This window comes from Carcharhinus amblyrhynchos, chromosome 26 (genome assembly GCF_965287045.1).
Source record: "Carcharhinus amblyrhynchos chromosome 26, sCarAmb.v2.hapA, whole genome shotgun sequence".
Taxonomy (NCBI): Eukaryota; Metazoa; Chordata; class Chondrichthyes; order Carcharhiniformes; family Carcharhinidae; genus Carcharhinus; species Carcharhinus amblyrhynchos.
The window spans coordinates 13,024,034-13,047,111 of NC_137349.1; the positions used below are offsets into that span (position 1 = coordinate 13,024,034).

General features: G+C 47.2%; 1 protein-coding gene across 1 annotated transcript; it reads left to right on the forward strand.

The window, feature by feature from the left end:
* Nucleotides 1-1,857: 1,857 nt before the first annotated feature.
* On the forward strand, nt 1,858-22,528 carry LOC145358492 (microtubule-associated protein 1S-like). Its single transcript, XM_080212603.1, has 7 exons — nt 1,858-1,972; nt 3,719-3,820; nt 11,945-12,027; nt 12,596-12,736; nt 13,372-17,047; nt 17,676-17,896; nt 18,794-22,528. The coding sequence occupies exons 1-7, from the start codon at nt 1,858-1,860 to the stop codon at nt 18,947-18,949; spliced, it is 4,494 nt and encodes a 1,497-aa protein (XP_080068729.1). The 3' UTR covers nt 18,950-22,528.
* Nucleotides 22,529-23,078: the final 550 nt, after the last annotated feature.

The following is a 23,078-nucleotide window of genomic DNA, read 5'->3' on the forward strand; positions in this document are numbered from 1 at the left end:
GCCCTAATCTTGCCCTAACCAACCTTCTGTTCTTAACATATCTATAGAACGCCTTAGGATTCTCCTTAATCCTATCAGCCAAAGTCTTCTCATGTCCTCTTTTAGCCCTTCTTAACTCACTCTTCAACTCCCTCCTAGCCAATCTAAAGAAGAAGGTGGAAGAGAGAATGTCCAGGGTGCATGAGATCCTTAATTGTGCTGGCTGCTTTTCCGAGACAGTGGGAAGTGTAGACAGAGTCAATAGATGGGAGGCTGGTTTGTGTGTTGGATTGCTTCGTAGCACCAAGGACCTGGGTCCAATTCCTAGCTTGGGTCACTATCTGTGTGGAGTCTGTACATTCTCCTTGTGTCTGCATGGGTTTCCTCAAGGTGCGCTGGTTTCCTCCTACAGTTTGAAAGAGTGTTGGTCAGATGCATTGCAATGCTAAATTCTCCCTCAGTGTACCCGAACATGCATCAGAGTGTGGCGACTAGGAAATTTTCACAGTGATTTCATTGCAGTGTTAATGTAAGCCTACTTGTGACTAATAAATAAACTTAAACTTAAAGGAATTCCCTCCTGAACAGCATTGTGGGTCAATCCAAAGCACATGGACTGCAGTGTTTCAAGAAGGCTCACCATCACCATCTCAAGGGCAACTAGGGTTGGGCAATAAATGCTGGCCAACCAGCAACACCCATGACCCACAAATGGATTGAGAAAAATACAAATCCTGTCTTCATCTTCTTCAAGTCAGCTCAGTACTGAGGGAGTGCTGCACTGTCAGACGGTCAGTGCTGAGGGAGACCCACACTGTCAGAGGCTCTGTACTGAGGGAACACCGCACTGTCAGGGGGCCAGTACTGAGGAAGTGCTGCACTGTCAGAGGGTCAGTACTGAGGGAGTGCCACACTGTCTGAGGTAGTGCCGCCCTGCCATAGGGTCAGTATTGAGGGAGTGCAGCACTGCCAGAGGGTGAGTGCTGAGGGAGTGCTGCATTGTTGTGGGAGCCATCTTTCAGGCGGGAAATTAAACATCTGCCCTTCCAGATGTGAAAGATACATCGTTTGTGATTTGAAAGTGAGCTGGGGAGTTTCCCCACGTCCAGAATTGCGATCAATATCACATTGCTGTTTCTGGGATCTTGCTGTGTGTATATTGGCTGCTGCAACATTACTTCTCGAAGTGCAGTTCACTGTTGTATTCTCTTGGCTGTAAAACATCTTTGGGCTGTGCTGAGGATGAGAAAGGGACTACAGAAATGCAGTTGTTTTTTATTTGGAGTATGTACTTCGGAGCAAGAATCAAAGGACTCTGCCCAGGGTTTCCACTCTATGTCTCCTTCAGTCCCACCCCCCCATCCCTATCCTCCCTTCCTCACTCATCCCTCCCTATCCTTCCTCCCTCTGAAAGTCTCCCTATCCCCATTCACCAACCCTCCCTCCTCTCTCTCCCTCCTGGATTTGGATCTGATTTGAATCTTTCAGCCAATGGCGCCTTTGTCCATTGGATACAAATCAGTGATGGGTTTCCTGCTCTGCGCTGATTGGCCGCCGCTTTCCGTGCTGCGCGATGATTGGCCGCTGCTTTTCTGCTGCGCACTGATTGGCTGCCGCTTTCCCTGCTGCGCGATGATTAGTTGCTGCTTTCCCTGCTGCGCGTTGATTGGCTCCTCCTTTCCCTGCTGCGCGCCGGTTGTGTCCCACTTTCCTGCTGTGTGCTGATTGGCCGCCGCTTTCCTGCTTTGCGCCGATTGGCCACCCGCTTCCCTGCTCTGCACTGATTGGCCGCCGCTTTCCCTGCTGTGCGATGATTGGCCGCCGGTGAGGTCATGCTACATATTAATGAGGTGTGACGGGGTGGGCGGGGTTTGGGCGATGGCGGCTCCGCAGCGAGGAAGCGGCTCCGGGAGCGGTGCCTCCGCCCTGGTGGTGCTCGGAGAGGCCGGGAGAGCCGAGCTGCTGCAGCGTGTGATCGCTCACATCCAGCAGGGTGAGGCCTTTCATCAGACTGGGCGAGCGAGCCACAGCCCCGGGGAGGGGAGGCCAGGCCAGGCCAGGCCAGGGTGGCGGGGGGGCAGTGGGTCACTGCAGCCCGGTTCCTGGGGTATCGGGAGTTCGCTCCATAAACCCCGGTCCTGGTGGCTGAATACCCCGCCCAGGGACACGGGGAGCCGCTCACCAGTTGAATGGACAGCCCGGGGTGCTGGGATTCCCGCTGCCGGGATTGTAATTCCCCCCGGGGGTCTGAGTCTCTGTAACCACCCCCCGGGGGGGTCACTCCTGCCACTGGGTTTTTATTTGGGGTGAATATTTTGGGGGTGAAATTTCCCCCTTTTGTTCCTGATCTAAAGCCTTGCAGGGAAGAGGTGTCCCGGGCTCAGATACCCCAGGGTGGGGGGCTCGGTCCCCTCTCTGCCCGGGAGGGAATCCCAAACACAGCCCCGGGAAAGAGGGGAGGTGTCCTTTTCCTTGTGGTTTTCTCGGGATTGATTCCCCAATCTTTCCCAGCCCCATTCCCGGGAGCAGCAGCAAGAAAACCCAGCCAGCCGCAGCACAAAGGGCCGCTTGTGATTTGGGGGTGGAGGGGGAAAACCCATTCCGTATCCTGGGGGCAGTTGTGATCCGAGCGGGATTCCCGCCGGTCTCTGCAGTAGTTTGAATTTTTTTTAATGCATTCCCGCAGAAACGCCTCCTTGCGGGATATCCTGTTCCTGTAGGATCCGAAAAACGTGGGGAGGGAGGGAAGAGATTGCCATCTGGATCCTGATCTCCCTGTAATAATAATCCCGGATGATCAGCGCTTCGCCGGCCCAGCGCATCTCCCGCGGTCCCTGTCTGCTGTCAGAGAGCTGGACACAGTGTATCTCAGCTTCAGGCGCTGTGGATACAGTGTGTGTCCGCTTCAGGCCCTGTATGGCTACAGTGTGTCCACAGGGCCTGAAGCTGAGATACAATGTATCAGCTTCATGTTGTATTTGGAGTGGGCGGATACAATGAGTTAGTTTCATCTTCCGACACAATGTACCTTGTGTCAATTTCCTGCTCCTACAGTCGCCACTGCCCTTGGGAGTGTACTTAAAGGCACTAAATCAATGCAAGTTATGGGTCCCTCTCCACCTCCAAGTTGTCCCAATGTGCTATTACACATTATAGTCCTTTTAAAGAAATCCATTTCTGTGGGGTATCCGTTGTCTTAGAGTCTGATTTCACCTCCCCCTCCCCCCTTACTGTCATTGCCATCTACCTGGGTAGGTGTTCCCATTGGTAATTAAAATAATTGTACAGTGAATGGTGAAATAACATCAGCAATGTAAGGAATGCTGAGTCTCAGTCAGAACTGACCATTTACCTGAAGCATTAACCATTTCTCAATCAATTGGAGCAAGGAGTTATCCAGAGTCACCACAATGATATTGGGGCTGAAATGGTTAAATGTTGAGGTCATATTTGATAAACTTGGCCTGTGTGCACGGTGGGAGTTGATGAAGGCTGATTAACAACTGAAGCATCACTTTCCCATCTGTGCAGTTCAAACTGCCCCATCGCTAGCCTCCCATGATAAAAAGCCAATATTCCATAAGACTTCTGAATTGTTTCTTTTTCTACCTGTTTGCTGACTGAGGTCTGTGTGTCTGGACACCTGTATCTCACTGTTGCCCCTTTGTTCCTTCTCCCCCACCTCTCCCCCAATGCCCATGTTGCTGCCTCTCCCTCATGGTCGGTGTTTCTTCTCCAGGGATTCTCTCCTGGGACATTGACGCTGCTGCTTTCAACCTTGATGAACAACTGAAACTCTTTGTGTCCAGACACTCTGCTACGTTTCCTGATGAGGGGAAAGGTAAGACCTTAATTTCATTTGTTGCTGTGACTTGTGCAAACGTCTGGGACTGCAGATCCACCCAATGGGCCTTTACAATCCTTGGCAGCAGGTTTTGAGTGAGGTTCAAACACTGACAGTTTGGGGACTTTTTGGTGATGTTTTCATTGGTGAAACTTGAGGCAAGCTTGGTTTGAATAGTGTTGATTATATAACCCTGCAGGGACCGTTCCCTATCAGCCCCAATTCCTACAATTCTCGTTGAGTTTGTGGAATATCCAGTTGAAAAAAAAATGAACTGATATCTATTCAATGTAGCAGCTTCGGAGAATCTGAACGTCCTCAAACACTTGGTGATAGTGAAGTACTTTTTGCAACATCATCAGTGCTACAGTAGCCAATCCAGCAAGTTCTCTTGCAGCAAAAGCAGAAATGCTGGAATATCTCTGCAGGCCTGACAGCCTCTGTGAAGAGAGAACAGAGCCAACGTTTTGAGTCAGCTCTGACAAAGGGTCATCCAAACTCAATATGGTGGTGTTTTTAAAAAAAAACATACAGATGCTGTTAGATCTGCTGAGATTTTCCAGCACCCACAGTATTTTGATTTGATCTGAAATTCTCTCGTGTTGCTCAGGGGATTAATATTGGCAGGAAACTGAGGGGACCTCCCTCCTTCAGATAATCAATCTTCAGTTAAAGGAGCTCAAATGTGTTTTATTTTTGGGGGGGGGCTGTTCAGGTTCCATCCCAGTGTCTTTGGGTCAGCAGCAGCAGTGCAAGACTGATTAAATGTCTATTTCGAAAGGCTGCGTTCCTCAAGATGAGTTGAGTGAACTGGTCTCTGCCTCTATCATTCCCACAATTGGTTTCTGTATCCTGGGACTGCAGTGTGGTCAGGGCTCTCACTCGCATTTTGTCCATGTATCAGTGTTGGAACGTGGGGATGATGCCTGAGTGAGTGTTAATTCTGTTTGGGAGGAGTGTGGTGGAACGGTGCTCTGGTATGATGTCCCCTAAAGGTGAATATCTTGCTGTGATTGGCTGGCCAGCTTCATACATGAATAGTTGTATTGGAGGGAAGATCTCTCTGAGATGGCATCTTCTGCTGAGGAACTTGCCATTGATGGACAGGAAAGTGCAGTGATTCCTGTTGCGTCACCCCTGTCCAGCACTGTCACTTGTGACTTGCTGCCGACTGAATTAGGGGGTGGGGAGGGGTGCTCTCTAAGAATGAATGAGCATCACGGATTGCTCAGTCATTGCCCTGAGATATCTGCCAACTCTCAGCCCTCTGTAGTATGGGGTCTTGTGGCTAAGTCACAGCTTTCTCTGCTTCAATGAGAAGGAGCGACACTCTGAAAGCTTGTGCTACCAAATAAACCTGTTAGATTTTAACCTAGTGTTGTGAGACTTCTCAGTGGGATGAAACCGGTGATTGTTTGAACAAGCAGAATCTGTCAAACTTGCTGCAGTCTTTTAGTTGGTTTGTGCGGCACAAATCCCAGCAGTGCTGTTGGTCACTAGGGACTCTGTCTCCATGTCAGGCCTTGCAATCCTTTTTCCATCTCCCTTTTCCACACCCTTGTTCAAATCTGTGTAGGCGGCGTATGATTCACCCAGGGTAAAGACTTGCATTTATTTGAGCAGTGCCAAATAAATGCAATATCAGGAAGTCCAAAATCACTCATCAATCCCCAGCAACAGACTCTGCTCCTTAGTGATTCCGTCCCCCTCTCTCGTTGCCAGAGTGTTTGTATCCTTGTATTAAACAAGGTTCTGCCACAGATCTCAGTCTACCCAATTTCCCCTTGTTGCTCAACTTCACCCTGTCTCCAATCATCTGCTGAAATCTTCACCCATACCTTGACCAACCTCATTCCCACACAGACCTGAGGCCATCCAATGTTCCAAAGACTGATGTATGAGGAGAGATTGACTAGGTTAGGATTGTTTTTGCTGGAGTTCGGACAAATGAGGGGGGATCTCATAGAGACTTTTAAAATCCTAACCAGACTAGACAAGAGAGATGCAGGGAGGATGTCCCTGATGGTGGGGGGAGTCCAGAACCTGGAGTCACAGTCTGAGGATTCAGGGTAGATTATTTAGAATGGAGATGAGACATTTCTTCACCTAAAGAGTGGTGAGCTTGTGGAATTCATTACCACAGGAAGTAATTGATGCCAAAGCATTGAATGCATTCAAGAGGTGGCTGGATATAGCACTTGGTGGAGGGGGGGGAATGGGATCAAAGGGAAAAGCAGGATTAGGCTATTTAGTTGGACAATCAGCCATAATCATAATGACTGATTTAGCAGGCTTGAAGGACTGAATGACCGCCTATCTTTCTACGTTCTGCTGACTTGTGTCAAAATCCCAGCTGATCATCAGTTGTGCTCAGTGGTTCCCAACCCCAGTGCTTCATTTTTAGAATTCTCATTCTTGTTTGCAAATCTGCAACCCCCTCCTCTAACTCTAATCACCCCTAGCCCTTAAATCCTCATCTATGCGCTGCTCCAATTTTGGCCCCTTGAACCTTGCTGATTTTAATGGCACCACCATGGGCTGTGCTTTTTGGGCACCCATCCCTAATCTTCCTTTGTGGCTTGGCATCAAGCATCTGTTTGGTAATTGCTGCTGTTTAAGTGCCTTGATGTTTTGTGTGACAGGCGCTATAAAATGGAAGCTGTAGTCCACAGCCTTAGTTAAGAGCAAGTTATTTCAGTATCTTGTCTGCTTTCTGGCATCTTTGTAGAAATTTGTCTATGTCGATACTTGTGCTTAATGCTCTCTCCACTCACATTGTCTGTACCTTTGAGACTTGATTACCTATAAAGACTTGCATTCCAACCATTATTTTGTAAATTGAGTTTGTCTTTATATGCCCAATTTGTGAACAGAACTCCCACTCACCTGACGAAGGAGTAGCAAGCGCTCTGAAAGCTAGTGGCTTTTGCCACAAAATAAACCTGTTGGACTTTAACCTGGTGTCGAGAGACTTCTTACTGTGTGGGATCTTTAACATTCACCCGAGAGTGGGTGAATGGTGCCTCAGTTTAACATATCACAAAGTTGGCTCCTTCAACAATGATGCAACCTTTCAGTAACACACTGAAATACATATTTTGCAGATGACTGGGATCGTTGCAAACCCTTTAATCACGGATGTTGTGTGAGTGACTTTCATTTGGGAAGTGTAAAAGAATTCCATAGTCTTGTAGGCACTCGGAATCAAGGGCTGGGAAGGCAAGTCAGCATCTTATTGAGGGACTGCATGGCCACTGCCAGCTCCTTATTCTCATTTCAGTATTAGATTCCCGTTCCTTTCTGGATGAGTGGTAGATGTCTGTTTTGTGCTTTGATTATGGGTGTGGGGTGGTTTGACCGTACTGGGTTTGTTATCCTGTCTGGATTTCCACGCTTCCAGGATTCTTCCTCCTCTGTCTCTCCTTACAAAGCTTTCCCTGTCTCTGGGGAGGTTGGCGAGGAAAAGGTTAAGCCCTGGATTCCTTCTGACTGTTGGGAACAGGTGTTCTTGCTATGGGAAGGGTGTGAATGTTGGGAATCTTGGTCAGCTGTGTCCATGTATATTGAGTCCAGTTTCTGTTCCTCCTCTCTGCCTCAGAAGCAGAGCTTGGTGATTGAGCACTGAGCTGTATGTGTTTTGAGACAAACTCAGGGAGGGGTGCACATACTTTTAATGACTGCACACATCTCATCTACACTTATAGACACCAGGAATTCATACTGATGCCAAGTACAGTTATCATGCTGATGGCCAATCAACTTGCTCAAAAATAGCAATGAAATAAATAATAAATATTGGGGGTTTTTGAACAACATATTCATTTTGATTGCATCAGTTGATAACTGTGCAAAGGAGGGTGTGTGATGTGCTTTTAGTCCAAATAGGTTAACACCTCCCCTTGACTCTTGATGTTCAATCGCAGAATCCCTGACCATCAACATCCTGGGGTTTGCATTTGACTGTCACTAGCCACAGAAACATTGCTTACCATTACAAGTCAGAGGCTGGGAATTCTGCAGAGAGTAACTCAACTCCTGACTCCTCACCCAAAACTTGTCCACTATCTACAAGGCACAGCCTTGTGGCCTGGATGGGTGCAGCTTCAGAAGCTCAATGCCATCCAGAGCAACCTCTTGATTGCACCCCCACCTTCCACCACTTTCAACATTGCCATTCAGTCCCTGCAGCAGCAAGGCACAATGCGTATCCTCTACAGAATACACTGCAATAATTTGCCAGTGTGCCTTTTGACCAGAAGGACAAGGGTAGCAGATGCTTGAATGTCCCTCCCTGTCCCCCCCCACACCTGCAAGCATTCACCCCTTCGCCCTACAAAGTCTCGCCTCCATCCTGACTTAGAAATAAATCATGTTCCTTCACTGACTGAGTCAAAATCTGAGAACTGTCTGCTCACCATGGCAGGGCTTTCTCCACATGAACTGCTTCACAAAGGTGGCTCAGCCCCACTCCAAGGACAATTTGGAATGGTCAATAAATGCCAGTGACAGCCTCATTCTTAAACAGACACAAATGCAGCAATGATCTGTGTGAAGCCATATCAAAAATAGTGGATGATGAAACTCATCGAATTGTATATGTCCCCCGGTGATCTCTTCCAGTAATGCTGCCAGAGGAACTGCGGGAGCTTTTTTGAATCAACTGAGCGTTTATTTTCTTAACCCGCTTTAGTAATGTTGGTTATCTGGTTTTACTGGCTTTAATAGGGTCTTGCTGTGCACAAACTGGCTGCTGTATTTCCTATTGCAGTAGCAACTGGACATTCTTGCAGTACCTCATTGGCTGAGAAGCGCTTGAGGGCACCCTGCCGATTGCTGACTGGTACAGAGTGTGAATATTGTTTAAAAAGTGAGGCTGAGGCATGTGACTGAATCACTCACATCAGAGTCTGTTTGTGAGTTGGTGTGATGCGCAGAGACTGATCAGGGTAGCCACAGGGTAGCTTTGATATGCTCTGTTTTGCTGCCGTTTGCTTTTCTCATTTGAAGGGCAGCATTGTTCACGCAGCACTCGCTGCAGTCAGTCCCACTACTGCAGACTAACAATTCATAGAGGAATAGTAACTTGTTGTCCCAAGAAGTGACTTTGTTCTGACCTGCAGGGTTTGTGAGAGAGAGGGGGGAGGTGAATTGAGCTGCTGTGAAACACAACACTTCTATTTTTTCTGTTGAAAGTCTTTACATTGATTTTTTTGGTGGGTTTTAAAATATCTCCCGGCCTCTCCTGCAATTTGACCCAGAGCTTGCACTTTGCAGTCTTTTTTTAGTTTTAGCTTCTTGCCATGAATTGACCTGGCTGCTTCTCACTTGTTTGTGTTGCCATGATCCTGTGGTACCTCCATATGCAAAGTGGTGCCAGTCTAAACCCTCTTTCACAGCTCAATAAATCTGGCAGCCCCGACTCATCGACATTGGTGAAAATGTCCTGTGTGAGCCTCCTCCCACTTTCTATAGAATCGTAGAATCCCTACAGTGCCAAAGGAGGCCATTTGGCCCTTCGAGTCTGCACCGACCACAATCCCACCCAGATCCTATCCTCATAGCCCCATGTGTTTACCCCAGCTAGTCCCCTTAACACTAAGGGGCAATTTAGCATGGCCAATCTACCTAACCTGCGCACTTTTGGACTGTAGGAGGAAACCCACACAGGCATAGGGAGAATGTGCAGACTCCACATAGACAGTGACCTGAGATCAGAATTGAACTGGGGTCCCTGGTGCTGTGAGGCAGCAGTGCTAACCACTGTGCCACCGTGCCGTGAAAGAGCACCTCATTGAAACTTGCAGAAAACTGAAAGGCCTGGATAGAGTGGATGTGGAAAAGATGTTTCCATTTGTAGGAGAGACTCCAATCCAGGGGTGCAGTGAGTAAAGGGACAACCCTTTAGAACTGAGATGAGGAGGAATTTCTTCAGCCAGAAGGTGGTGAATCTATAGAATTCCCTGCCACAGAAGGCTGTGGAGGCCGGATCATTGAGTGTATTTACTGAGAGGTTACAGGGAAAAGGCAGGAGAATGGGGTCAAGAAACTTATCAGCAATGATTGAATGGTGGATCAGACTCGATGGGCCAAATGGCCTAATTCTGCTCCTATATCTTATGGTCTTTATGTTTTATCCCATCAATAGACCCTTCTATTTCTCTCCTTCTCATGTTTATCCAATTTCCTCTCGTATACATTTTCTACAATCCGCTTTCTCCAGTCCCTGTAGAGAGATCCACACTCTGGGTAAAGACATTTTTCCTGAATTCCCAATTGGAATTATTGGTGACTGTCTTATTGCTGTTAATGGACTCTTCCTCCTGCAGACTAGGATAAAGCAGGTCAGAATGTCAGCACTCCAGGGGCATCAGATAGCCACCAAACAATGGCAGGAATCCCAACCCTGCAACTTGATACTCAGTCCAATTAGTGCATTATGGAGGGGAGTATGTTTGGATAATGTTCCAGGCAGACTTCTCGTCCAATAGGAGAGAGGCCCATCTTATGCAAGAGGAAGATTGCGGTAAAATTAATCTGTGTCCAATATATTATTGATGCATAAAGACTCTCCCTTGAGATGGTGCATTCCATTCTATGGTGAGAAAGCCAGCTGTGTAGAAAAATTCATTTGCTTATAATTTGTATAATCTGCAGTCAGATTTGAATTTTAGCTGCTTGAGATGGATTTGCTTCTTGCTTATACTTACTGCTGTCCCCATCAAACACTCCCAGGGCAGATACAGCATGGAGTTAGATAGAGTGTAAAGCTCCCTCTACACTGTCCCCATCAAACATTTCCAGATGTACAATGCTAGTGATGTTTGTGCTGTAGGAACTGTGTTGGATCCTGAGCGCGTACACATTGTGATTAGCTTGGGTTTGCTTGGGGAACCCAGGGTGTTGGTGAAAATACAGGTTTAAGGTGCTGGGGAGTAGGTACAGAGGAGATGTCGGGGTAAGTTTTTCACTTGGAGGGTGGTGGGTGAGTGGAATCGGCTGCCGTTGGTGGTGGTAGAGGCAAATTCGATAGGGTCTTTTAAGATGAGTACATGGGACTTAATAGGATTGAGGGTTATAGGTAAGCCTAGTAGGTAGCGATGTGATCGGCGCAACTTGTGGGCCAAAGGGCCTGTTTGTGCTGTAGTTTTTCTATGTTCTATCTTCTAAATCCTGATGTTTAACCCACTGTATTTCTGGCTGAGGAAGTGGATATTTTTGGTTTGGATTGACGTTATTGATTGGCCCTGCCTCTGTAATATCACTTTGTGATTTGTTTGTTAATGCTCTGATGAAGCATCTTGGGAGGATTTACTATGTTAAAGGTGCTACATTAATGCAAGTTGTTGTTACATTGTTTGTTTGTCTGATCCGGTCAGCTTTGTTGCTGTTTGCTGCACTGTTAGTGGAGGGTTTAGCTAACTGCAGTGAGATTGGGGTAATGTTTCAATACTGTCAAGTTGGGAGGAGGAAGGAAATGCTGTCCTTGTGAGTCTCTAATCTCTCTTCCTCATTCAGGCAGAGGATTAGCCATGGTGTGTGTGTGCTGACGGATGTCGGTATCTTCCGGCTACACAAAGGCCTCTCTGCTGTCCTCATGGACTCGTTGAGAAACCAAGGGATTGAGCCGTTTTCATTCCGACTTGACAGAATAGTGCATTGGTTTGAGAGACTTTTAATTTTCACTGCTGATCAGTGCATTGATGGCTGAAGAGCCAGACTAGAAAACTAGGATCATGAGGTGGGAAGCTGAGATCCAGAGTGTTCCTTAATATCCTTCAGCCGTCCCCACCAGTGCTGTGCCCCGGTGTTATGCAGTGACAGACCCGTCCCCACCAGTGCTGTGCCCCGGTGTTATGCAGTGACAGACCCGTCCCCACCAGTGCTGTGCCCCGGTGTTATGCAGTGACAGACCCGTCCCCACCAGTGCTGTGCCCCAGTGTTATGCAGTGACAGACCCGTCCCCACCAGTGCTGTGCCCCAGTGTTATGCAGTGACAGACCCGTCCCCACCAGTGCTGTGCCCCAGTGTTATGCAGTGACAGATGTATCTGCTCGTGTGTGGTTGGGTCTTCGCGGGATTGGTGTTTCATTATTCAACGTGTACTTGTCTTTTCTCTCTCAGGCCAGAAGATTCTCCATCACCGCGGTGAGGCTTTGGAAACATTGGTTCTGATAAATCCCTCCAATGAGTGCCTGTGTCATGAGGTGAGGCATCAGCTTGTCCTCTTTGACCTTGTGACCTTTATCCTCCAATCTGCCCCCTCCCCGTTTCAGCCCCCGGCCCTGAGCTCATTCTCTGGGTGCCGCCTGTTATATTGAGCAGCTTTCATCAATAACTCTGAAATGGGGGTGATAGGCAGCTTGGTGCCAGGGGATAGGGGCGCAGTGCATGTGTCCTCGCCAGTATTTATCTCTCAACCAACATTATAATGCAGGTTCGGATTATTTTTCGCATTGCTGTTTGTGGGATCTTGCTATGCAGAAGCGGATTGTCATTGCTGATGATTAGCTGTGATGTATTGGGTGTGTCCCCGTGTACTGCAGGGTTTTATATAAAGCTGTTATTTGACTGGACCAGTTGGCCAGGGGATCCCCTTAAAGGGGCTTTTGTGGCTCTGATTCTGAGTTGACGCTGAGCTTGGTGCCACCTCATTCATTCCCTTTTAAACTCAGTCCAGTGCAGCAACTGGAGTCAGGAGGCTGACAGCGCAGTGCAATGCAACACACTGAGCCCTGTTTCCACAGCTAATTCCTGTGGCTGTTTCCATTCTAGGTACGGACTCTGATTTCAGCACCATCCCGGCACAAGCTCTTGGTATTGGCTGGACTGTGTCTGGAGGAATCGGGTGATCTACTGTTGCAGAAAGGATCCTTCACGTTCCAGGATTTCATCCAGATCTTCACAGACAAGGAGGTTGTTTCCAGCACTGCTGTCTCCTCTCTCTCACTCTCTCTGTTAACCCTGTTGCTGCTTCGCTGTCCCTTACAATCAGTGATTTCAAAATTGAGCTACAGCTCGTTCATACTCAGGCTGCTGGCAGTTTCCACCCAGAATCTAACCTTGTGCTGTATTCTGTGCTGGGAATGTTTGAGAATGGTTTAAAATGAGGATAAAATTTTTGAAGTTGAGGTGTTGCCAGACCAGGAGCCAATCTAGGTCAGGCAGCAGTGGTGGTTAGCAGGACCCAGGTTCGATTCCCATCTTCAGTCGCTGTTCCACCATGAATTTCCTCTGGGTGCTCTGGTTTCTTACCGTAGTCCAAAAGGCATGCTGGTTAGGTGTATTGGCTGCGTTAAATTCTCCCTCAGTGTACCCGACCAGTGCCAGAATGTGGTGACTAGGGGATTTTCACATTAACTTCATTGCAGTGTTGGTGTAAGCCTACTTGTGACCCTAATAATAAACTTTAGGTTAGCGAGCCTGGAGATGAAAGGATACCAGGACTGTGTGCAAGCTAGAACAAGCAGTAGGATTTTGAATGAAGTGAAACTTATTCTGATGTCTAAAGGATGGTGTATTGATAAGTTGCCCTTTTGATTTCCTCTTAGATTGGAGAGCTGTTGAGTTTCACACCTCCTGCTAACAAGGCCAGCCTCACCCTCGTCTGCCCTGACTTTGGGGAATGGAAGAAATCCAGCTTGGAGAAGCACAGCCTCCAGGAGTTCATTGAGATCAGGCTGAATCCTCCGGTCGTTCTGCCGCAGATGGAAGGACTCCAGGAATTCCTGGAATATCTCTCTGAAACCATGGAATCATCATCGCCCTTTGACCTGCTGGAGCCCCCGGCCACTGTGGGCTTCCTGAAGCTTTCCAAACCCTGCTGCTACATCTTCCCTGGGGGACGGGGAGATTCCGCCTTCTTTGCCGTCAATGGCTTCAATATTCTGGTGGATGGAGGTTCAGATCAGAAATCTTCCTTCTGGAAGCTCGTCCGTCACTTGGACAGGATCGACTCCGTCCTGTTGACTCACATTGGAACTGACAACTTGCCCGGGATTAACAGCCTGTTGCACAGGAAGCTAGCGGAACTGGACGAGGATCAGTCTCTCAGCTCAGAAATGAACGGCGATTGGATGAAACATCTCATTTCTCCCGAGATTGGCGTCATGTTTCTCAATGCACCTGAACGGCTCCAACATATCGAGAGAAATAATGTCCGGCGTAGCATCGATGAGGTTAGCTTGACACTTCAATATCTGAACCTGCTGCGGATTGAACCCCTGCCACTCTGCAGAACTGTTGGCACTGCTTTAGAACCAATCATTCTCTTTCAAAAGATGGGAGTTGGACGTCTGGAGATGTATGTCCTCAACCCAAGTAAAGGCAGTAAAGACCTGGACTACTTGATGCAACAGTGGACAGGCAATGGCTGGCCCAAAGGTGCAGAGGTTCCCATTCCATGCCTGGTGAGCATTTGTGCTCTTATTGTTTGGCACCCGGCGAGTAAGATTGAGAAGATAATCAGAGTGCTGTTTCCTGGTTGCACTCCTCAAAACAAAATATTGGAGGGATTAGACCGGCTGAAGCACCTGGAATTCTTGAAGCAGCCCTCCGCTACCAAAAGCGAGCTGGAAGCTCTTCAAAAAGAGAAGGGCTCCAAGCCGAAACGAGCAGAAAGTCGGGAGAGTCTGAAAAGCCTCAAGGGGTCGTCTGTCAAAACGGGATGTGACTCTGAGTCTAACCTGGTGGGGGTGAGGCCAGGGTCTGCCAGGGATAAGCATCGGGTGGAGAGGAGGGACAAGGTGGGAAAACCCAAAGCTGACGCGGCAACACCGAGCGAGGGGGCGAGAGACTCTCATTCGAGAGAACCAGTTGGCGACAAACTGAAAACGGACACAAAGCCTAAACTGTCTGCGGAGAAACTGCAAAAGAAAGAGGTGAAATCAGCAAAATCAGAGGAGAGCAAAGATGTGAAAGCTTCTAAAAAGGAGGAAAGAAAAGAAACTGAGGAGAAGAAAACGGTGAGAAAAGATGTGGCAAAGCCGGTTAAGAAGGAGTCTAAAAAGGATGAAGGAACAGGAGCAAAGACTTCGGTTAAAAAAGTGGCTGCGTCTTCTCTCAGCAGAAAAACATCAGCAAAAGGCCCTGTGCAGAATAAAGAGGTGAAAAAGGATCCAATTCCTTTGGCTAAAGGACAAGTCAAACCCAAAGTTCAGAAAAAGGGCTCTGCGTCAGAATGCAAGCAAGATCCTGGCAGTGGATCCCTCTCGGAGAAGGGAGTTGAACTGGGGGCTTCCAAGCTCTCCACGCCGGAGGACATGACGGCAGATTTTGAGAAGCTGGAGGAAGCAGAGCAGGCCGGCGGCGCTGAGATGGTGTCAGAGGGGACAGTGGTGCTGCCAGATGAACCGTCACCTGATGAGGGTTTCACCACGATGGAGAACGGAAGCGAGGTTGAATCTTCTCCCCAAGCTGACGATCGAGTTGTCAACACGGACGCCCCTGCCAGCGAGGAAGCAGTGATCTTGGCATGGCCTGAGACGCATAAAGGAGACAAGAACACGGAGGAGAAAGGGGAAGCCAGAGGTGATGCTGAGGCTGAATCTGATCAAGGTATGATTAGAATTAATCATATTAATGGTCTGATCTGTGGTACTGAAAATGAAGATGGTTTTGAGATGGAAAGTCCTGATAAGTTCAGGTATTTTGATGAAAAGTTGAGTCCCAGTAGGAACATGGCAGCCCTTTCACCTCTTGCTAAAACCCCTCGGAGTGATCGTAGTGTTAATTTTGATCTAACGCCGACCGAGCTCGGGCCACCAGATGAATTGAAAGGGCAGATGTTTGTCAACAACCAGGAGATTGTGGAGGACCATTGTGCAAGCTCTGAGGAGAGGACCCTCGAGATGGTCTCTCCGCCAGGATCTGGCCCTGCCAGTGCTGGCCACACTCCCTTCCATCAATCACCAATTGATGAGATCATTCCCAGGAGTGAAGATGGTTTAATAGAGAGAGTTTCCAGCCTCCTCAATGAGGAAAACCAGCTGAATAATGCTCATAATAATAGGCCTGTAGATGGAGCACCCCAGTCAAACACACGGCCACTATTTGAAAATGCCAATACCCCATTGGACAGACACACTGGCTTTCTGACCCTGAGTCCGTTCAAGGAAATTGTCCCCGATGTTTCGCCAACTCTGACAACCCCTTCATTACCAGCAGAAGTTGGCTCTCCCCATTCCACAGAAGTTGATGAGTCTCTGTCCGTCTCCTTTGAGCAGGTACTTCCACCTCTGAGTGAAGCTCTGACGTCTCCACGAGAGGACAATCAGAGGGGACCTCTCAATGGTCTTTCTCCTGAACATGAAGCCTTCTCCGGGAAGGGGGACCCCCATGGCATGAGCCTGCCCTTGAAGTCAATGCAAGACACCTTCCGGCCTCCCCAGGCATCGCTAGCCCGTTCCTCAGCGGATGGGGATCATGCATTAATTCACAATGATGGAGTTGATGGGCATTTGCCACGAGTAGCGGGTCTCCCATCTGAATCCCCTCACGATGTTGACTTGTGTCTTGTATCGCCTTGTGAATTTAAGCACCCAAAGACTGAACTCTCCCCCTCCTTCATTAACCCCAGTCCACGCGAATTGTCAGACGAGAGTGATCTTTCCCAGGAATTTGCTAAGCCCATTGTGCAAAGGAGAGGTCACAAGTCTCCTTCCAGTAGAAAGGCAGCACTGGACGAAAGAACCCCAACTTCTGCTAGCGAGTCCCTCCCAACCCTCTCGGGTTCTGATGCCCAACATGGGACTGAGGACTGTCCGTCCATCACCGCAGATGGGGGCATTGACTCCGAGGAAGACTCAGAGAGCCTTCCTGCCGATAGGTCTCATCCAGCCCTGTCCTCCAGACCGCATGATCCTCTTCCTGCCCCAATGAAAGACCCTCACCCACCTCCACCCCAGCCTGGCACCTGCATGGTAGACCCTGAGGTGCTGACCCAGAACTCTACCAAAACCAGCTCAGAGAGGACGAAAGGCAAAAAATTGGGTTCCAAGCCGACTTTGGGCTCAGCAGCACGGAAAACCGAAAACACTAAACAATCGACTCTCTCCAAACCAAAAGGTCCTCAACTGACGTCTAAAGAAGTGGATAAATTGGCCACAAGCAGCAAGAGTAGCAACCAACCTGGCAAAGTTTCCCGTGTGAATTCCAACCAGTCGATAAATTCGGAGAAGGGAAGGAATCCTCAAACCACAAGCTCCAAACCACCTCGCACAGTCACAGGTCAGTTACACAACACAGGTGAGATTTACAGCACAGGAGGCCACTCTGCCTCCTGTCACCTCACTGGGGTCCTGCACAAAGTCCTTCCAATTGGATTGAGGTCTCCTGGCATATACATCATAAAATGTAGTCATCAGCTACAAAAACCAATCCAGGTGAATGTAACTAAAGGGTGAGAATGTAAAGAGGTGGGAAGGTTGCTGCAAACACCTGGTTAAACCACAGCTGGAGCATTGTTCTGGCCACTACACCTTGGGATATATTGGCTTTTTGAAGGGGTGCAGTGTAGATTCACCAGAATGTCAACAGGGTTAGACTATAAAGACAAAACTTCCCTGAAATGTAGAAGATTTAAGGAGGTGGGGAAGATTTGGATCATCCTCATCCTCATCCTCATCCTCATCCTCATCCTCATCCTCCCCCCGGAATTTATTTTTAGCTAGATGGAGATTACCTTTTCTGTAGTTGTGTCCAGGTCAAAGGGACATGGGCCATTCAGGAAAAATTTTACGAAAATGCAAAGTGCAAGTCTCAAGAAGCAGCAGATGTAAGCTCAGTTAATCATCTGAAACCCGAGGTTTAGATTTCTGCTGGGCAACCTACTATGAATGAATTGTTGCTGTTGCAGGTTCAGTGGGTAAATGTCCTCCTATGGCTCCACCCGTCTATGTTGATCTTGCCTACATCCCCAACAACTACAGCGCCAGAACAATCAACGCAGACTTCTTTAGACGGCTGAGATCTTCAATCTATGTCATAAGTGGCGATGACCCACAGAAAGAGGGGTCCATGAGGAGTATTTTGGATTCGCTCTTAGAAGGCAAAATGGTGTGGGGGAATAATATCCAGGTGAGGGGAATTTTCCATTCGTATAATCTATCACCAACCTCTACCCACATTCTTTATAACCCCTCCGAGATCTCTGCACTCATCTCATTCCAGCTTCTTGTGTGTCTCTGGTTCTAATTGTTACATCGTGGCAGCCATGTCTTTCTCTCCAGTTGTCTTTGTCACAGTGCTGGTGGGCTGTTGCCTTGAACTGCTGCAGTCCGCCTGGAACAGGTGCACAAGTGCAATGCTGAGGGAATGCTGCATTGTCAGCAGTGCTGTCTCTTAGATGAAATGTTAAACCAAGGTCCTTTCTGCCTTGAGGTGAATGTAAAAGATCCCAGGACACTCTGAAGAGCAGGGGAGTCCTCCCAGGTATCTAGGTCAATTTTAATCAATAGACAGCACAAAAACCAGGTGATTTGGTCATAAACACACTGCTGTTTATTCTGCTGAACTTTTCTGCTGTTTTTTCAATATTACTAGAGTAACTACTCTTTTTTGACATTAAAGCTTCATGGGCCTTCCCGAGTTTGTAAATGTAAGTTGCCTGTCTACTCTGAGGAACTAGGGGAAGCTTAGTAATTCGCACCATGGCATTTTGTACAGACTGTCTCTTGACCTTGTTCTGCTTTTTCCACACTGGGGTTGAGTAATGGGAAGATTTTTTAACATAAATGGGAAGTGGCTGTAAGGCCCAACAAACATGTTCTCTTTTCATGGAACTACACAGCCCTCCCGTGACCTCTTACATTCCTCCAATCCTGCACTCTAGGCTGCACTAACAGTTCCATGAACCACTTGTGTCCCATTCCATGTCCTCCCCGAGAAATTCCACAGGGTTTTCTGATATTCTGGAACATTTCTCACTGGCTGTCGTTGAAAGTTGTTCGTAACGCTGTCCCTTTGCTTTCAAAGGTCACCATAATCCCAACCTTTGACTCTCCAATCATGCATGAGTGGTACCAGGAGACCCACGAGAGGCAGCAGTCACTGAACATTACCGTACTGGGGAGTAACAGTACGGTCGTCATGCAAGAGGAGACCTTCCCGGCATGCAAAGTTGAATTTTAAACAGGAGTATGTGTAATAGACTGAACTTCTGAGTGCTTTTGCTGTGGGCAGGAGTTGAAGCCCATATTGGTTTTATCCCCCGATTGCCCTAGGCAAATACGTAGACCCTTCCCTGGAGTGTGTTTCTAGTGATGCATCAAGTCATGTGCAAAAACCCTGAAAAACATTTGCCCAGCTCATGCGATGCTTCAAAAGTTGCACAATTGTGCCAAGCCCCAGGCACAGAATTCCTCAAATACCAGGGAGCTGGGTGAGAAGTCAAGCTGTGACGAGTGGGCAAATGGGGGTGGTGGGGATGGGGGTCCAAGAGTCAGTTGGGACCAAGGGTTGAAAATATTGCCTGGTGGCACCAAATCCTTTCAAGTGGTGGCCAGTTAACCCTCAAAATGGCAAAAGGGTTTTTGATCTTATCCCCAATTTGCCAATCATTTGGAACAAAGTAAAAGAAGCCAAGAGGAGTTGCACCGTTGGTTTCTCTGGGAATGGGATGATTTTTCTTATGGTCTTTGGGCTGCTAGCTTATTAAATCCTGCCCATGCTGGTGGCCCATTGGTCTGAAAGTCTACGGTAAATGAAATGTGTGATTTAAGTATTTGTGTTTTTTGTTCACATGGCAAGTCAATGTTGTAGCTTAGAATTACAACTCGTCACCTGTAGGTGCCCAAGTCATCCTGGTTGAATCCTAGGAGTTGATCTTCCTCATTCTATACAAGCTTGATCATGCTGGGACACGGGTTCCATAGATGCTGAGTGACTCGTTCTTCATGCAAGTTTATACAATGTCAGCAGGTGATTGATTTGCCTCATTGGCTAGGCTGGCTTAGACCAAGTCCCTTATCAAAGCCCAGCAATTATTTTGAGTTCCTGGACTAGGCCTAGGAATTCAATTACCTGCTCCAAGAAGCCTCTGCTTCAGCCTAACCGTGTAATTGAATTAGTTCTTGGACTGGGACCTGTGATAGAATAAGCCCAAATCTGGATAAATTCTCCCACAGGTCAGTAAGAGTCCTGTGTGGCTTTCCTCCACTGTAAATGATTTCACTTGGTCATGTTCCATTTCCAAGGAGGGTAGTGCTTGCTCGCATTGATTTGGGGGAAATCTTGTAACTCTCTGGATCCTGGTCTAGTTATCCCACCAATGACCACGCATGTCTTGTTGCCAAGTTTATTTGGAGTGTTAGACTATTTATTTACACGCACTGAGGCAAATAGCAAACTGACTGATGCGCTGACACAGCAGCACTTTTTCCGTCCAGTGGAAAATTCGCAGTGAAAATCATCAATTAAAACCCAGTTCTGAAAGGGAAGCTACGATTAACGGCTACTTGTTGTCAGGCAGGTTTTGAGTTTGTATTTTTATGGATGCTAGAATTCCACACCACTTAGACTTGGGAGAGAACAAATAAGCTCAATTAACCTGTAAAATCACTGCTTCTAGAATGTTCCACCGTAAACAGAAGGAGCTTTGATAGTTCTTTATAAAATATATATACTGCATGCTAATCAGCTTCAATTAAATATTGTGGATGAGGAAAATTGGGAGGATTGTATTCCATCTTCCCAATCCTGAGGCCTAGAGGGTACAAGGTAAGGGATTTGTAAACTGCAGTGATGGTGATGGATGTTTCAGTTCAGTTGAGATTTGATTTTGAATTCCAGCAGGATATGAGGAACACCTCATCTCAACTCACTCACACTTTTGTTTATGCTATCAAACCAACGCAATAGGAAGCGGCGGAGACAAAAGGCAATTAAAACCAAGACAGTTTTAGTCTTAGTTTTAATGTAAATCTCCATCCTTCCAACAAGTGCCAGCAGGGACATTGTGACTTGCTTTGTCTCCATGGCAACACGACTTTAACTTGATTATCTGGTGATTGTAAAATGCTTTGAAGTGTTCCAGCCAACCAGTAAGGGTTGTGTTTCTTGAGGTGGATATAGGTATGAGGAGAATGAGGGTATAGTTTGCTGTCTGGTGAAGCCTCATTCGGTGAGGAACTGTGTGCTGTGAGGCTTCACCTATTTGTGTTATCTGGGAGTGTGGTGTTCCCCAAGACTGCAGTGTCTCCATGTTGGCATCCCAACTGTGACTTAATTACCAGTTGGGGAAGGAACCCTGACCATTGTCCAAACTCACCATCAACCTGATGGTGATTTGCTCGAATAGCTAATACTGGTATGGTCGATAATTAAAGGGCACCGTTTAACCTCCAGAGACTTGAGTGACTGATGGTTTATGGAAGTAGTTGAAAGGACAAGCGGATGTGTTTTGAAGACAAGCTATTGGTGATATCCAGGCTACACAGAGGGTTAGCGAGGTGGTAGTAGAAAAACTGGGATATGTATTAAGAGTGCACAGAAACTCTACTGGACAGTCAGACTGAGTGTGGTTATATTATTTGAGTTGGCCCTGCTGCAACTTGAATGAACTATTGATACAAATGACTTTAGCCAATGAAGTTGGGGGGGTGGGAGGTAATTTGGGGAAGGGGTGTAGGTGTGAGTTGGGGGTGCAGAGGATAGATATGGAGGGGGGTGGCTTGTGAAATCAAACAAGGCAGTCTGAGTGTTAATGAGGCTAGTTATTCCAGACCCTCCCCAGACGTGTGACAACCTGGGGCACGCGCTTTCTCTCTCTCTCTCTCTCTCTCTCTCTCGTTGTTGTTTACACAGAACTCATCTTGTGTTCTGATGCCAGCTGATTGAATCCAATATACTCCATTGAGGAGCAATAAAGAGAGCTCGTGACACGCAAGCATGTAACTAAAAAGCTGCGACTTCAATCCAGTTATTTATTCTCAAAATTAATATATAATAAGCTGTTTATGGTTTACACTATTTTGTAATTGCTGCTGTTTGGGCAGCACCGTTCAATGTTGATCTTATGTCAAACCTTCTATTAGGTATTTTTTAATGTGAGGTTTAATCAGTATTAAACACTAATTGGAGAATTATTTTCAGGTTAGGTCAATGGAGGATACAAACTGTCCTGGTTGCATTTCATTGAGAATTGTACTGTACTCCTGAACATGTATGTAAAACTGCTGATTATGCCATACATCGACAGGATATTTGTGTTTTAAAGGGCGTGAATTTACACATCAGTAAGTGGGGACTGCGTGCCTCAAAGGAGGCGATATCAGACAACTTGGTTTAAAAAAAAACCATACGGCTTCAGGTGATTTTTAACCTAAGATTTGCTGATAGATGCAGAGTTTTATCCCCCAAGGAAGAGGTGATCAATTCTCTGCTCTGTTGGGACTCTAACCCCACTCAATTAGTAAACACCATGTTTATATTCTTAATCCTGGTTCATGGGCAAGGGTGTAGGAGCCATGTTTTGGGTGAATCTGTATTCAATGTTTTACTTTAAGTGGGGAGGTGTCTGCACGGACTTGCTCAAGTCACTCCCTGTTACTGTGCAGAAGTCCAGGCTGCTAGTTATTCTCACTTGCTTTTAAAGATTGTTCTCTGTGTGTATATATACACAGACTGGGTCTGTCTGTTGGCACTACTGTTAGAATTTCTGGCTTTATGATGGAATTAAACAATAAAATTTCAATAAAGGGATTGATATTCCTTGTGTTTTCTTCCTGGATCCCACTTCATCCAAACTTGCCAACTGTCTCCTCTCGAATCAGCTGCTGTATTGAATTATTCTGAGGTGTTCTGGTAATTGTTTATGCACATGTGGTCTTGTAAAAACCTGTACAGCTAAGGCAAGTATTATTCTGCTGTCCAAACTCCCCATTGTCATTGAATGAACATTTAATACTGCAAAAATTGTTACTATTTCAGGCTACAGGATGCAGGTGGTTAGCACTGCTGCCTCAGTGCCAGGGATTCAATTCTGGCCTCTGACAGTCATTGTGTTGAGTTTGCACGTTCTCCCTGTGCCTGTGTGGGTTTCCTCCCACACTCCATCCAAAGATCTGCAGTTAGATGGATTGCCCATGCTAATAGTGTCCTAAGATGTGTAGATTAAGTGGCTTGGCCATGGTAAATGTGGGGTTATAGGGATAGGGCAGACAGAGGGCTGGAGTAAGATGCTTTACTGTTGAGTCAGTGTAAACTTGATGGGCCAGACAGCCTCCTGCACTGTAGGAACTCTCTGGGTCATGGGATGCAA